Below are 14,151 nucleotides of genomic sequence, written 5' to 3' on the forward strand. Positions count from 1 at the left end.
GACATGCACATGCCTATATATGTGTGTACACATGTGGCTATACCCAGGGCATATACCTCCACATACAAGGTACATGTCTGTGCATTCACGCCTGCAGTGTACAGACTCTGTACACAAATAACTCATGGCACCACAAGGTGGGGCGCTCGCCCTGGGCCGCAAGACTGGAACCTAACGGAGACTGGGCGCGATCCGGCGGGGGTCCAGGAGCCCCTCACCCTAATCCCTGCCTGGCAGAGCACAGTGGTTTTGTGAGATCCTACTCCTGGATCTGGGATGGAGGGGAGGGACTAGGGTGCAGGTCTTGAAACTGGAGAGCTCAGGATGCTGCCTCAGGCCAGAGGGACCTCTGAGATCACCTCCCTAGGGACGTGGCCGTGGCCTTGGGCAGGGCTACTACCAGCATTCCCGCGGAGTGCCGTGGGCTTACGGCGCGCGCAAGGCGACGTGCGCGCGCGTCCCGCGGAGTCCGCGCACGCGCGCGCCCCAGGCGCTGGAACTGGGCACCGGAGGCCCGGGAAATGCTTAGCCCCGCCTCCTCGCCACGAGTGGCGCATGCGCACTGGGGCGGACTAAGCTTTTTCTCACGCCGTCGCTCCCGCTCGCGCGGAGCGAATGCGCACGCTCCGGTTGAGCCCGCCGGGAAGAAGTCACGCGGCAGTCGGAAAGCGTGACGGCAGCTGCAAAAGCTTCCCCGCCCTTCCCCGCTCTTCCGGGGCTGGAGCGACAACAGTGACGCAGTTTCCGTCTCCACGGCCTCTTTCTTCTTCCGGTCCTCGAGGCCGCCCTGCCGGTGCGGTGTTCGCCTCCAGCCCTGGTCGTGGGCGGCGACGGCAGTCATGGCGATGTTTGAGCAGATGAGAGCGAACGTGGGCAAGTTGCTCAAGGGTATCGACAGGTCCGAGCCCGGGCGGAGGGCGCGCTCTGGCCGAGCGGGTGGAGGAGAGGATTTTCCGGAGACGGCAAGGGGTGGTCCGGGTCCTGGGCTTGCGCTGGCGCGGGGCTTCTCCGTCATCCTGGATGTCAGGAGGTCATCCCGGAGGGGGGTGTGTTTAAGGGAACAAACAGCTCTGCAGCAACCCAGAGGCAAGAGAGAGAGCCTTGCTTACCACTCATGCTCTTTAATTGCTTAAGAATTCCGTCTCTGCGCTTCAGCCTTCCCTCTCGGCCCCCGATTTCCTCCCTCTCTCTGCTTCTCAGTCTTTCGGTGCTTCTTAGTCTCCCCCTCCTCTGCTCCTCATGTGATTCATCAGCACACGTTCACTGAAGTCCACTCCGCAGTGCTGGGAACCAGGGGTGACTAAGGCAGCTGCAGGTCGTGTGGTCGTGGACTGAGCTCCCATTCCAGAGGGGAGACAAAACCTACAACAGACAGTGATAGCCAGGAGTGCTTAGCGCTGAGATGGCGAAGTTAGACAGTAACCTAGGCAGGAGAGCATGGGGCTGGATCAGGGTGGGGGCCTGAGGAGAGGAAGGGGTGGGTAGCAGAAATGTCCTGGAAGCCATGTGTACACACTGCAGTGACCTGGCTGAGCAAGTGGGGAGCCATCCTAGGTAAGACCCAAGGCTCTGATGGGGCTTAGAGCTTAGGTGAGAGGTCTAGGATGTGCACGGGTTTTATTAGAAATTATAGATCCAATTCACTACTTGGGTAGAGCAGGTGCCAGATTTAGAGGGGAAGGGAAGGAGGAACAGATTACAGTGGCCCCTTGCCCCATAAAATGATTGACCTCAGCACCTATCTCCTCTTTGCTCACCCATCTTGATTCTCCTCCAGGTACAATCCTGAGAATCTGGCCACCCTGGAGCGCTATGTGGAGACGCAGGCCAAAGAGAATGCCTATGATCTGGAAGCCAACCTGGCTGTCCTAAAGCTGTGAGTGTGCAGCCCCGTCCATACCCCCATGCCAGCAGCTGGCAGGGTGCCCCTGTCAACACAGGGTGGGGGCAGGGGTGGTGGGGGCTGGGGGTAGCCTGCAGGATGTGGCTTCTCTTGGTGTGCAAGACTAAGAAGCCAAGGAAGTTGGGGCAGGAAGAGGGATGGTTTTTTAAAAAATTAATTGCAAAATACATGTACAGCATAGTACATAAAATATATAGTTTAACAAACTGTTGTAAATGAACTCCCATGAGATTGCCTTCCATGGTGCAAAAGTGTTGCTAGTACCACAAGCCCTCTGCCCTACATGCTCTGTGCCAACCAACCCCAGTGCCCCAGTGATCACTGTCATGCTCTTGTGGCCTGGCATTATATGCTAGTTTACCACGCATGCATGTGTGTGGATCAGCTTAGTTTGGGTCTGCCTCCTTTGAACTTGACATGAATGTAATCATACAGCATGATGTCATCTTCCACTCGGCACTGGGCTTGTGAGATCCATCCATTTTTGTGTGGCTCCAGTTTGTTTGTTATTGCCATATAGTGTTCCATTGTGTGACTCTGTCCTAATGATCTGTTCCCCTCTTGATGGACATTTTGCGTTCTTCTCCCTTGGGTGCTTTCTTTTTTTTTTTTTTTTTTTTTTTTGAGACAGAGTCTCATTCTGTTGCCCAGGGCTAGAGTGCCATGGCATCAGACTAGCTCACAGCAACCTTCAACTCTTGGACTCAAGTGGTCCTCCTGCCTCAGCCTCCCAAGTAGCTGGGACTACAGGCATACACCACCATGCCCGGCTAATTTTCTTTCTATATATTTTTAGCTGTCCAAGTAATTTCTATTTTTACTAGAGATGGGGTCTCGCTCCTGACCTTGAGCGATCCTCCCGCCTTGGCCTCCCAGAGTGCTAGAATTACAGGCGTGAGCCACCGCGCCTGGCCGCTTTTGGGTGCTTTCTTGACACATGACCAGCTGTGTGATTTTTGCAGATTACGTAGCCTCAGTTTTCACGTCTGTAAAATGGAGATGACGCTTGTATCTGTGGGGTGGTTTAGATGTTGGTGATTACCACCGCCGATGAGTGCCCACCGTGTGCTAGCAACTGTGCCACAAGCTTTATACGTACTAACTCACTCAATTGCTATATTGTCCCTGTGAGGTGGTGAGGACTAACTGTCCCTGTTTGTAGAGCAGCAAAGTAGGCTCGAGGAGGTTATGGTTACGCAGCCAGAAAGTGTCATGGTTGGGATTAGAGTCCAGGCATGTCCCGTGCTCCAGGTTACAGTGGTGGGCAGCCGGCCTGGCACCTGCTGAGGGTTGGGGACCTGGAGCTGCCAGTGCTGCCATGTCTCCCGTTCCCCTTCTCAGGTACCAGTTCAACCCAGCCTTCTTTCAGACCACAGTCACCGCCCAGATCCTGCTGAAGGCCCTCACCAACCTGCCGCACACCGACTTCACGCTGTGCAAGTGCATGATCGACCAGGCGCACGTATCCTTCCAGCCTCGGCCGGGGGCAGTGCCAGGGGGCAGTGCCAGGGGGCAGTGCCAGGGGGCAGTGCCAGGGCGCGGGAGTCAGAGCAGACGAATCCGCAGGGAGATGGTCTGCGGGCTCAGCCACAGATACCGGGTGCCTGCTCTGGGCTTGGCCCAGTGCCGGGTGGGGCTGGGACACTGGTCTCACTGGGGGCCCACGAAGCTCCCAACAGTCCAGTGAGGAGACATCAGTGATAGCCCGGGCTGGTCAGGGCTGGGGCACAGGGGCCAGAGGAGGCACCTGAGCCTGCCTGGCGGTTAGGGGAGGCTTCCTGGAGGGGGGAAGATCTGAAAGATGAGGGGTAGTAAGGGTGATCCAAAGTAGAATGTGGCCAGACTCACGTGGCTCTGCGGGACCATGAAGACCTTCAAAAATGCAGGGTGCCATAGGCAGGCGTGTGCTTTAGAAAGATTTCCCTGAGGGTCCCAGCTGACTAGAGAACCTTCAGGCAAGAGGCCGGAGGGGCTATGAAGACTGGATCCGTTTACACATATCCTCAGTGTCTGGCACAGAGCTGGCTTTTGGTGAAAACCGGTGACCCTGCTCTCTCCTGCCTTGACTTGCATTTTTGTGACTGATCCGTTGTTGGGCCAGGCGGGCTTCCGGCTTTCGTTTAATCACTTAACAAACCCGGAAGTCCCTCCTCACCTGTGCTTTACAAGGCAGGTGGCTGGGCCCTTGTGCCCACAGCTGTCACACTGGCTGTTCATTGGTGGCTGATCCGTGAAATGGCGGGTGGCTTATTGAGCTCGCTCTGTCAGGTGTGCCTGTGGGGGTTCCTGCCTTCTGAGAGATTGTCCACTTCACGTAGGTGTGTTCTGGTGGCTTTTAAAAAATATGTGGTTTACAGTTAAAAATACAAAAGATAAGGCTTCTTCCCTCCTCGTCCCTCTGCCACCCCACTCCCTTCCTAGGAGGCAATAGTTGTTTGCAATTCTTGGGAACCTTTCCACAGATGCTTTCCATAGATGTGTATGGAGAAACGCAGGTGTGTGTGTTCACGTGCACCTGTTCCCCCACCCAATGGTAGGGTATCACGTGAGTCGTTCAGTGTCTTGCTGTTTTCGTAATCTCAGGTGTCCCGTCCTCCATATCTGTTCTACGAGAGTAGACCCGGTCGCAGTGTAGGAATGGGCGGCCGCTTATTTCCTTGTTCCCATCGTTTGACCCTTAGGTTTTTTCCTCACCTTTTGCCATTACAAAGAGTACCGCAGCGAACATCTTTTCTCCTGTGCACATCTGCAGGAGAAACAGGGTGCTCCGTTTTCTATGTCTTTGTTTGAGCTGAGCCTTTGGAAGACGGGTGCTAGAAGAAGGCGGGTGGGGAGAGGTGGTCTAGGACCCAGCCCCAGCCTCCTCAGTCTCCGGGGCTATTTTCCCTTAATGGCTCCCCCTCCCAGCAAGAAGAGCGGCCCATCCGACAGATCTTGTACCTCGGGGACCTGCTGGAGACCTGCCACTTCCAGGCTTTCTGGGTAACTTGCCTTGGTGTGGGGGCACGGTGGGTGGCGGGGGCACGGTGGGTGGCAAGGCCACGGGGAGCGGAATGCTAAAGGTAACGATCACGCACATATGTCGTCTGCCTGCTGGCGATGGACCCTGCGCTCGGGTTTGCGTGTGATCTCCTGGAATCGTCATCCTCACACAGAGCCAAGACTCACAGATCATCCTGGTGGCACAAGGCTGGGGCTGACCCTGTCCCCTTCCCCCGTCCTTCCACTGGGCCCTCTGGTACATGCTACTGATCATGAGTAGAAATCCTCCTTCTCCACAGCCTCTTTAAAAGCTCTCTCCCTGGCTGGGCTCGATGGCTCACGCCTGTAATCCTAGCACTCTGGGAGGCCGAGGTGGGAGGATCGCTCAAGCTCAGGAGTTCGAGACCATCCTGAGCAAGAGCGAGACCCCGTCTCTACTAAAAATAGACATAAATTAATTGGTCAATTAAAAATATGTAGAAAAAATGAGCCGGGCATGGTGGCGCATGCCTGTAGTCCTAACTACTCGGGAGGCTGAGGCAGGAGGATCGCTTGAGCCCAGGAGTTTGAGGTTGCTGTGAGCTAGGCTGATGCCACGGCACTCTAGCCCTAGCAACAGAATGAGACTCTGTCTCAAAAAAAAACCCAAAACGTCTCTCCCTTTCTTGCTGTCAGCGGAGCCTGGCCCTCCACTTCTGCAGCCCCCCAAGTGTAGGCTGGATCGCCTTCCTGTCCCCCACTGCTCCTCCGGAAACCCTAGTCTTGAAGCTCTCGTGTCAGCGCTTCCCATGCCACCCTGTTGGTGTCAGCCCCCTAGATGATTGCTCCTTGTTTCTTGAAGAGTTCAGCTCCTCCTCACTGCTGTTTTACTGCTCTTACCCCAATTCTTAGATGCTTGAAAAGCCACATGGGTGATCCTTTGAGCACTAGCCCTCTTGGTTCCTTGATCTCTTGCCCAACTACCTTGTTCTCCCCTTGACCTTGGCCTCTCACTCCCAGTCATACCCTGGACCGTTTTATTATTATTATTATTAAAAAATAATACCGCTACTCTGGTCTTCCCCTGACAGAGTCCGATGTCACTGGTCTGGGTGTAGTCTGGGCTTTGGGATTTTTACAAGTTATCCCAGGTGATTCTGGCATCTGGCCACGGTTGGGAGCCACTGCCTGCCTCAGACTTGTCCTCACCAGCAATTGCTGCCCTCCTCCCCCCGTGGATCCCGGACATCTCTCTGGTCACTTCCTCCTGGCTTCTCCGCTCACCCCCGCGAAGTCCCAACCTGACACTCCTGGGCCTGGCCAGCAGCCCCCGTCCTCTGTCTGCACTCCTCCGGCTCTGCTTCCTGCTCTGTCTTGAATCGTGCGTGCCTCCCCATCCCCAGCTGTATCCGCCGTCTTGCTTCCTCGCCCAGTTCATTCCCTCCCCGACCTCTGGACACCTCTTCACACCTTCTCATCTCTTCCCCTTTCTTCTCAACTCAACTTTGCTCTGGCTTCTTGGGAGAAAATAGAAGCAGCTGCAGCAGAAATTGCACATGGCTCTCTTGGGGCTATGGTTTCTGCCTGCCAGGTTCAAACTCTAGTTCTAAGATTTTGGGCAGATCACTTAGCTGCCTCGGTTTCCTCATCTCTAAAATGGGCACAAAAGCAGTAACTTTCATTGTAGGGTTGCACACAGAAGAGTGGCTAGCACGTGGATGGATGCTGAAATGTTAGCTGCTGTTCTTGTTAATATTACTAATATTAGCATTGTTGATGCTGATGATAACATTGTGACCATCAACATTCCTGTCACAGCAAGCCCTGGATGAAAACATGGACCTCTTAGAAGGTATAACTGGCTTTGAAGACTCCGTTCGAAAATGTAAGTCCGTCTCTGAGCCTGGGCTCCCCAGAGGGAAGGGGAAGGGAGTGGCAGCAGGGTTGGGGGTGGGGGGCAGCCCCTCACTGCCTTTGTCTCTGATCTCCACAGTTATCTGCCACGTCGTGGGCATCACCTACCAGCACATTGACCGCTGGCTGCTGGCCGAGATGCTCGGGGACCTGTCAGGTAAGGCCCTCTGGTCCTCGTGCAGATCTGGTGGCCGGGGGTGGGCAGGAGCAGTGGGCCTCTGCCAGCTCCGCGGAGGGACCCATCCTGGTCTCACCAGGTTGATATCGAAGGCTCAGCCCAGGGAGGAAATCAGACCTCGGTGAAGACGTGCCCTTGCCAGGCGTGGTGGCTCACACCTGTAATCCCAGCGCTTTGGGAAGCTGAGGCGGGAGGATCGCTTGAGGCCAGGAGTTCAAGGCTGCTGTGAGCTTTGATCGCACCACTACACTCTAGCCCTGGCGACAGAGCGAGACCCTGTCTCAAACAAAACAAAAGGAACAAGAAAAGGCAAAAGCTATACAGGAAGATACTCAGAAGTCCTCCCTGTTCCCACCTCCCCTCCCAGGAGTAACCATTTTCCTTAATTTCTTGATTCTCCTTTCTGTGTTTCTTTTTGCAAAAACAAGCAAATACACGGTTTTTTTCTTTTTTGTTTTTGGGAGGGATCTCTTAAAAATATCAATTTTACCATGGCCCTCCGTGCTCAGAGCCCTCATGTGGCTCCAACTCACTTGGGGGGAAAGGACAAAATCCTTGGCCCTATGCCCCCCCACACACACACCTCTCTGCTCTAGGCCCGTCCGTCACATCCAAGCTCGCTGTGCTCAGCCACTTGCACTCTGGCTGCCCCGAGAACATGCCAGGCAGCCCCCTGCACTGGGACCCTCTATCTGCTCTGCACCCAGCTAGTTTTTGCCTTTTGAATCAGGCAGTTTTTTTGTTTGTTTGTTTGTTTTTGTTTTTTTTTTTTTTGAGACAGAGTCTCACTTTGTTGCCTAGGCTAGAGTGAGGGCCGTGGCATCAGCCTAGCTCACAGCAACCTCAAACTCCTGGGCTCAAGCGATCCTTCTGCCTCAGCCTCCCGAGTAGCTGGGACTACAGGCATGCACCACCATGCCCGGCTAATTTTTTCTATGTATATTAGTTGGCCAATTAATTTCTTTCTATTTATAATAGAGACGGGGTCTCGCTCTTGCTCAGGCTGGTTTCAAACTCCTGACCTCGAGCTATCCGCCCGCCTCGGCCTCCCAGAGAGCTAGGATTACTGGCGCCCAGCCCAGGCAGTTTTGTAGAGGTGTGTTTCATTGTTGTTTTTTAGTAGAAACTAACTTTTATTACACATTTTGGATCAGGCACCATACTAAGTGTTTTTATATAAAGTATATGTTTTACATATTTAAAAGTGAAAAGTTAATCAAAAGGGTATGAAACAAGCCTTAGAATTAGATATAAAGAGAACTGGGTGATTCTGTATCAAACTGATAGTGAAGGCTCACAAAATTATTTCGGGTAACTGAAAACCACTCTGGCAGCACATCCTTACCAACACTAAGGGCAAAAGGCTTATTGTTTGCGACAATGATGAGATCCAAATTGTGCAACCATTCCATATATGTTGTGGGGAAAGCAGGTGAGTAAATCACTGCTCTTGTTAGGAACCACGCTGTGCCCTGGAGGGGAATATAAAATAAAAGATGTTAAGGGGAAGCCGGGTAATGGTACAAGGATGAGAAAGCTGAAAGGCTCCCTCTGGTGGCTGTTCTGAGAATGACCTGCGGGGGTGGGGGCTACAGCAGGGAGATCCCAGCGGAGCAGTCACGTGGAGGGGGGGACCCTGGCCTGGTGAGCTGTGACTCCCTTGCCTCCCGGTCCCCTGGCACTGTGGGATCGGGCTGACCGAAGCCCCTCGCTGCCCGTGTCACCTGCAGACAGCCAGCTGAAGGTGTGGATGAGCAAGTACGGCTGGAGCGCAGACGAGTCGGGGCAGATCTTCATCTGTAGCCAGGAAGAGAGCATTAAGCCCAAGAACATCGTGGAGAAGATCGACTTTGACAGTGAGTGGTGGCCTGAGGCTTCAGGCTGTGGGACTAAGGGGTGCCCTTCAGCAGGGACCAGGGCTGGGGCCCAAAGGACCAGGGTAGATCTGTTTTAGTGCACGGCTGGGACATTTGCATCTGCCGACGCCACTGGCCTGCGCTCTCGGCGCTGCCTGCCAGGGAGGAACGGTGGGGCTGCCACGTGTCCTTCCCTGGGACTTCCAGGCGCTGTGACCTGCCCGGTAGCACTCAACAGGACTTCCTGGGCCCTCGTGTCTCCACGACTCTATTGGTCCCAGGAGCCTAATGTGCAGACTCTGGAGTCCGGTTAACCCGGCGGGAATCTCGATTCTCCGCTTTGGGTGATGTCACCTCTCTGTGCCTCAGTGTTCTCGTCTCAACATGGGGGTGACAGCCACGATCATTATGACAAGCACTGGAGGTTCTTACACTTAGGTCATTCGATCCTCACATCAGCCCTGTAATGTAGGTGCCCTGGTTATAAGTAGATAATATAAATAGTATCATACCTGCCTCATGGAAGTAGGATGGTGAAGTGAGATAGCCCACGTATAACGCTTAGCAAGGAGCCAGTCACACAGTTCATGAAATGTTAATAATTGTCATCATCATACGCACATTTTTACTCAACCGGTTGCTCAGCTAAAAGGGGTGAGAAATAGTTCTTCCGTTAGCATGCACTCTTGTCACTCTGCTCATGGGCAGGTGTCCTGAGAGAGAGCAGGGGACAGCAGTGGCCTGTTCCCTTGGCCCCTGGGCCTACTTCCCTCCTCTCAAGTGCGGTTCTGCTGTTGTGGACCGTGGAATCTCACCTCTAAGAAGCGCCTGCTGCATTGGGGTTTTTTTGTGATAGCAAAAGCTTCTGCAGTGAGGAACTGCAAGCCCAGCACTTAGAATATGCTGCAAATAGTATGTAGTAAATATTCTTATGATGGTGGTAATTATAAACCACACTTGGGACATTGTTCCAAGCACTTCATTTAGTCCTGTAGTCCTAAAGGGTAGCTGCTGCTGAAAGATGGGACAGTGCTGCACAGAGATGTTAGGTAACTTGCCCATAGTTACCCAGCTGGTAATTGGCAGAGCTGGGATTTGAACCTGGGCCCCCTTGCTCCAGTTTCCATGTTTGTTTTGTTTTGTTTTTTAACTACTGCACCAAACTGCCTTTGTGATGGTAACCCGGGTCCAGAAGGGGCTTGTGGGTGCCGGAGGCTCGTCTCCCACTCTTCCCGAGTTCACTCTGGTTTCTCCTTCTCTTTTCAACAGGTGTGTCCAGCATCATGGCCTCCTCCCAGTAACTGCAGGCATTTAATAAAGATTTGTTGACTTAGCCTTGCGGTCTCTTGCTGTCTTCTCCTCGTCCCTGGCCTCTGGCCCTCGCCCACCAGAGGGAGCCCAGGAGCAGGCCTGTGCTCCAGCTGGGCCCCTACCACCCCTCTGAGGTCAGGGTAGGGAGGCAGGTTGAGCCAGCGAGAAGTGCATGAACGGGATGTAGTGGAGCCTGGGCTCCTCTTGGGAGAGTGGAGGGAGGGTCCCCTCCGTCTCAGATCCTGGCTCTGTGGCTCTGTGTCCTTGCTCCAGCGACTGTACCTCTCTAATCCTCAGTTTCCTCATTTGTGCAAGGGGAGCATAATGGGCCTTCCTGAAAGCCGTGCAGGTTCCATGAGCTCTTGCATTTAAGGTCCTAGATCGGGGCTAGCCTGCTCTTGCTCTTAGAAAACACGAGCCGTTGAAAATTTCAGACTCGGGGTTTGTCACCAAGGTTGCTAACTAGTCTTCAGTACTCTTCTGTTTGGAGAAACTCGATGAAAAATTTGGTATTTTTCCCCCCATGAAGACAAAGTGTGAGAGCTAGCCAGAGGCTGCCCCTCCTGCCAGGCCAGTCTCCCCGGGTCCCCGCCTCCTCCCCGGGATCCCTAGCTCACCAGCTTGGTCCTCAGCGGGACGGTGTTCATTCCCATTCTGCACACACATGCTCCAGGCACTCTGGCAGGGTGACTTTGGGTAGTTGTTTTCCCCTCTGAGTCTTGTCTTTGGCGGGAGGGGACTGGGTGCCTGCCTCCTGGGAAAAATGGAGGAAACGAAATGCCCCAACAGGTGTTAATGTCTTAGTATAGACTGGCAGCTGCTCCTTAGAGCCGTGTGCCGGTGTGGAAGCTTTGCCACCGTGTCCAAACCCTGGGGACAGAACGAAAGGGCGCTTCTGCAGCTCACTGGGAGCCAGATCTGAGTGGATTAGAGGATTCGGATATTACTACTACCCACGCATGAACTCGTGCAAATTAGCAAAAGGCACCCTGAGTGGGGGTGGGGACAACTCCCAGTCACCCACTTGGCAGGTACCCTTGTGTAGGGTACAGCCTGCACAACTGGCCATGGCTGCTCCGCAGGGGAAGAAGAAACGACCTTCATAGGCTCCTTTGGAAGCCACGTCTAGTCTGAGTAGCCGGGAGGGTGTGAGAAAGGCTGCCTGAGGGTAAGCCCTGGCCTAGTGGCCTCCGGGCAGGTGAGTTCACCTGCTGTGCCTCAGTTTGACAGCTGGGGAGGGTAGCAAGTATATCGCCTTCAGTAGTTGGGAGTTAATGCCTGGGAAGAGTTGACAACAGCGTGGCACATTGTTAAAACTGCAAACTTGCTGTCTCCAAATGCCTCCTGGTGATGGCCTGTCACGTTCGCTTCGGCTCAGGGTTGCTGTTTCAGCTGCTTCCATGGACACCTCCAGACATTGCAGTTCTGTTCACATCGCCGCCCTGCGAAGACACTCTCTCTAGTCTGCGTCCCCTAAGTAGCATTAACATTGGGTGCAACATTTAATACATTCTGATTGAAGCTCTGAGGGTGCGGAAATGACAAAGCCACTGGCTGGACCCCTCACTCAGAACCCCTTTTGGTCCCTTCCGGCCCTGCCTGAGGCCCTCCCCTGCTGCCCCTGGACCCTTGAGCGACACACCAGCTATTATTACTACACTGTCGTGGATGGCTGCCAGGAAGTGGCCTCAAGGCTGGCAATTAAAAGGAGCCTTTAAACCTCAGTGGCTGGGGCCATCGGCTCCATCTCCCAGCCCTTGTCTGGGAGGTTTGTCAAGTGTCTGTTGGGAACAGGCAGGGAGGGGCAGACGGCCCATCACCTGGGCGGCCTTTCCCCCAGACCAGGCCCAGCACAAGATTCCTGGGCTTCAGAGGCAGAAGCCGCCCGCCCCACCTGCACCCCAGCCCAGTCCAACTTCGGAAACCGCCAGCATGTCTGGGAGTCTTTGGCCGGTCTCAGCATGCCCTAGGAAACCAGGCTGCTGCCTGGGCCTTGTCCCCGTCCTCTCCTTGCTACTGGGTCCCTTCATGGGCCTTTGGGAGAGGTATAGAGGGATCCTTGCAGCTCCCATGCCTGAAGGAGCCATGCCTGTTAGTCTTCAACCCCAAGTAGTTGGACTGTGACAGAGTCCCCTGCTGTCACACGGCCAGTTCCTGCTCTAGTCTAACTCCAGTCCTTACCCCCACAGCCATTCCCCTCGGGTCCTTCCTGTTTCAGTAAAGCGCTTCACACTTCCCTGTTGCTCAGGTCCAAAACCTCGGAGCCGGCTGGATTCTGCCAACAAAGTCAAAGTCATGATAGTGAGTCCTGTTAGCTGCTCTTTCCTAAATCTTCCCACGCCTCCCTCTTCCAGCAGGACCATTGTCACAGCCTCCTCCCTGGACCCCTGTGCTCAACCATCTACAGTCTGTCCCCCTAAAGTAGCCAGAGACACCCAGTGAGCAGCTGAGTCAGATCACAGCCCTCCCCTGCTTAGAGTCCTACCTCGACTTCCTCTTGCATTTAGAATAAAATTCAAATTCCCCATCATTGTTTTAAGCCCATTCATTCACCCAGGCTTTATTAAGCTTCAGCTTGGTGCCAGACACTGCTTCAGAGACTATGGATACAGTGGTGACCAAAACAAAGGTTTCCCCCTTGTGGGCTGTTATTCTTGGGGAGACCAAGACACACAATACATACGTAAATCTTGTGGCGTGTTAAATGGCAGTAAGTACTATGGACAAAAGTTAAGCAGGGAAGGTGTGGGGTGCTATTTTAAATACAGTGGTCAGGGAAAGTCTCACTGAGAAGGTAACATTTCTTCTTCTTTTTTTTTTTTTTTTTGAGACAGAGTCTTACTCTCTTGCCTGGACTAGAGTGCTGTGGCTAGCTCTAGCTCTCAGCCTAGCTTACAGTAATCTCAAACTCCTGGGCTCAAACGATCCTCCTGCCTCAGCCTCCCCGGTAGCTGGGGCTACAGGCATGTGCCACTCTGCCTGGCTAATTTTTTCTATTTTTAGTTGTTTGGCTAATTTATTTCTATTTATAGTAGAGACAGGGTATCACTCTTGTTCAGGTTAGTCTCGAATGAGAAGGTAACATTTCTGCAGCGACCTGCAGGAGAGGAGCTGCGGGGATCCAGTACCCCGGGGATCCAGTACCCCGGGTAGAGTGCTCCACGTTGTGACAACCAAATACAAAGGACTTGAGGCTGGAACGTGGCTCCTGATGGGTCCCAGGAGCAGCAAAGAGGCCAAAGAGCTGGAGGAGACTGGGGGTGAGCTGGGAGGGAAATGGGGACCGGGATGTGGAAGACCACTAGGGTCAGTGGGCTGGGCTCAGCTGGGCAGACTCTTCTGCCGCATTGGCCTTTCCTCCTTTCTGTCACTTTGGCTGTTACTCTGAGTGCAGAGCCACAGGCGAGTTCTGAGCAGAGGAGGGAGGGACATGATCACAGGCTCCCTCTGGCTTCTTGTAGGAAAGGAGATAGTGAGGAGGCTGCCACAATGGAAGACAAGGCGAGGGTGGACAGAACCTGGGTGGGGCTGTGGAGGCAGGGGAAGTGGGTGGATTTGGAATATTCTGGGAGGATGGAACGACAGAATTTCCTGAAGAACTGGATGTGGGTTGTAACTACAAAGAGCAGTCTGGGATGACTGCAAGGCCTGTTGGCCGAGCAGCAGGAAGGCTGGAGGTGCCGTGAGCTGGAGCAGGGATGGCTGTGGGATGATCGTGCCTGCCTAAATGTTTTGTTTTTTGTTTTTTTAGAGGCAAGTTCTCCCTGTGTTGTCCAGGCTGGTCGCCCAACTCCTCACCTCAAATGATCCTCCTGCTTCAGCCTCCCAAAATGCTAGGATTACAGGTGTGAGGTCCGCAGCTGGCAGTAACATCATTTACCTGTATTTGTTTGCTTATATTTGTTGCCCACTATGAGGTTAGCCACTTGAGAAATAACCAGGCATATCGTGCTCACCACTATACGACCAGTACCCAAGCACAGTGCCTGGTGCATAGTAGATGCTCAATAAATGTTTGTTGGATGACT

The 14,151-nt window shown here is 53.7% G+C and overlaps 1 protein-coding gene across 1 annotated transcript; it reads left to right on the top strand.

Annotated features, from left to right (window-relative positions):
* The first annotated feature begins 724 nt into the window (after positions 1 to 724).
* On the top strand, positions 725 to 10,145 carry EIF3K (eukaryotic translation initiation factor 3 subunit K). The gene is made up of 8 exons (XM_012774722.2): positions 725 to 898; positions 1,778 to 1,876; positions 3,245 to 3,365; positions 4,811 to 4,885; positions 6,683 to 6,749; positions 6,858 to 6,935; positions 8,687 to 8,812; positions 10,082 to 10,145. Exons 1-8 carry the CDS (start codon positions 840 to 842, stop codon positions 10,111 to 10,113), a joined length of 657 nt encoding a protein of 218 aa, XP_012630176.2. The 5' UTR covers positions 725 to 839; the 3' UTR covers positions 10,114 to 10,145.
* The last annotated feature ends 4,006 nt before the right edge of the window (positions 10,146 to 14,151 follow it).

Source organism: Microcebus murinus, chromosome 16 (assembly GCF_040939455.1).
Source record: "Microcebus murinus isolate Inina chromosome 16, M.murinus_Inina_mat1.0, whole genome shotgun sequence".
In the NCBI taxonomy this organism is placed as follows: domain Eukaryota; kingdom Metazoa; phylum Chordata; class Mammalia; order Primates; family Cheirogaleidae; genus Microcebus; species Microcebus murinus.

What these genes read in the sequence shown, in the direction of transcription:
- EIF3K (XM_012774722.2), top strand. Translation starts at nt 840, where the DNA reads ATGGCGATGTTTGAGCAGATGAGAGCGAACGTGGGCAAGTTGCTCAAG. An exon ending in TTGCTCAAGGGTATCGACAG is followed by an intron (nt 899 to 1,777) that starts GTCCGAGCCCGG and finishes ATTCTCCTCCAG; the next exon opens with GTACAATCCTGAGAATCTGG. An exon ending in GGAGAAGATCGACTTTGACA is followed by an intron (nt 8,813 to 10,081) that starts GTGAGTGGTGGC and finishes TCTTTTCAACAG; the next exon opens with GTGTGTCCAGCATCATGGCC.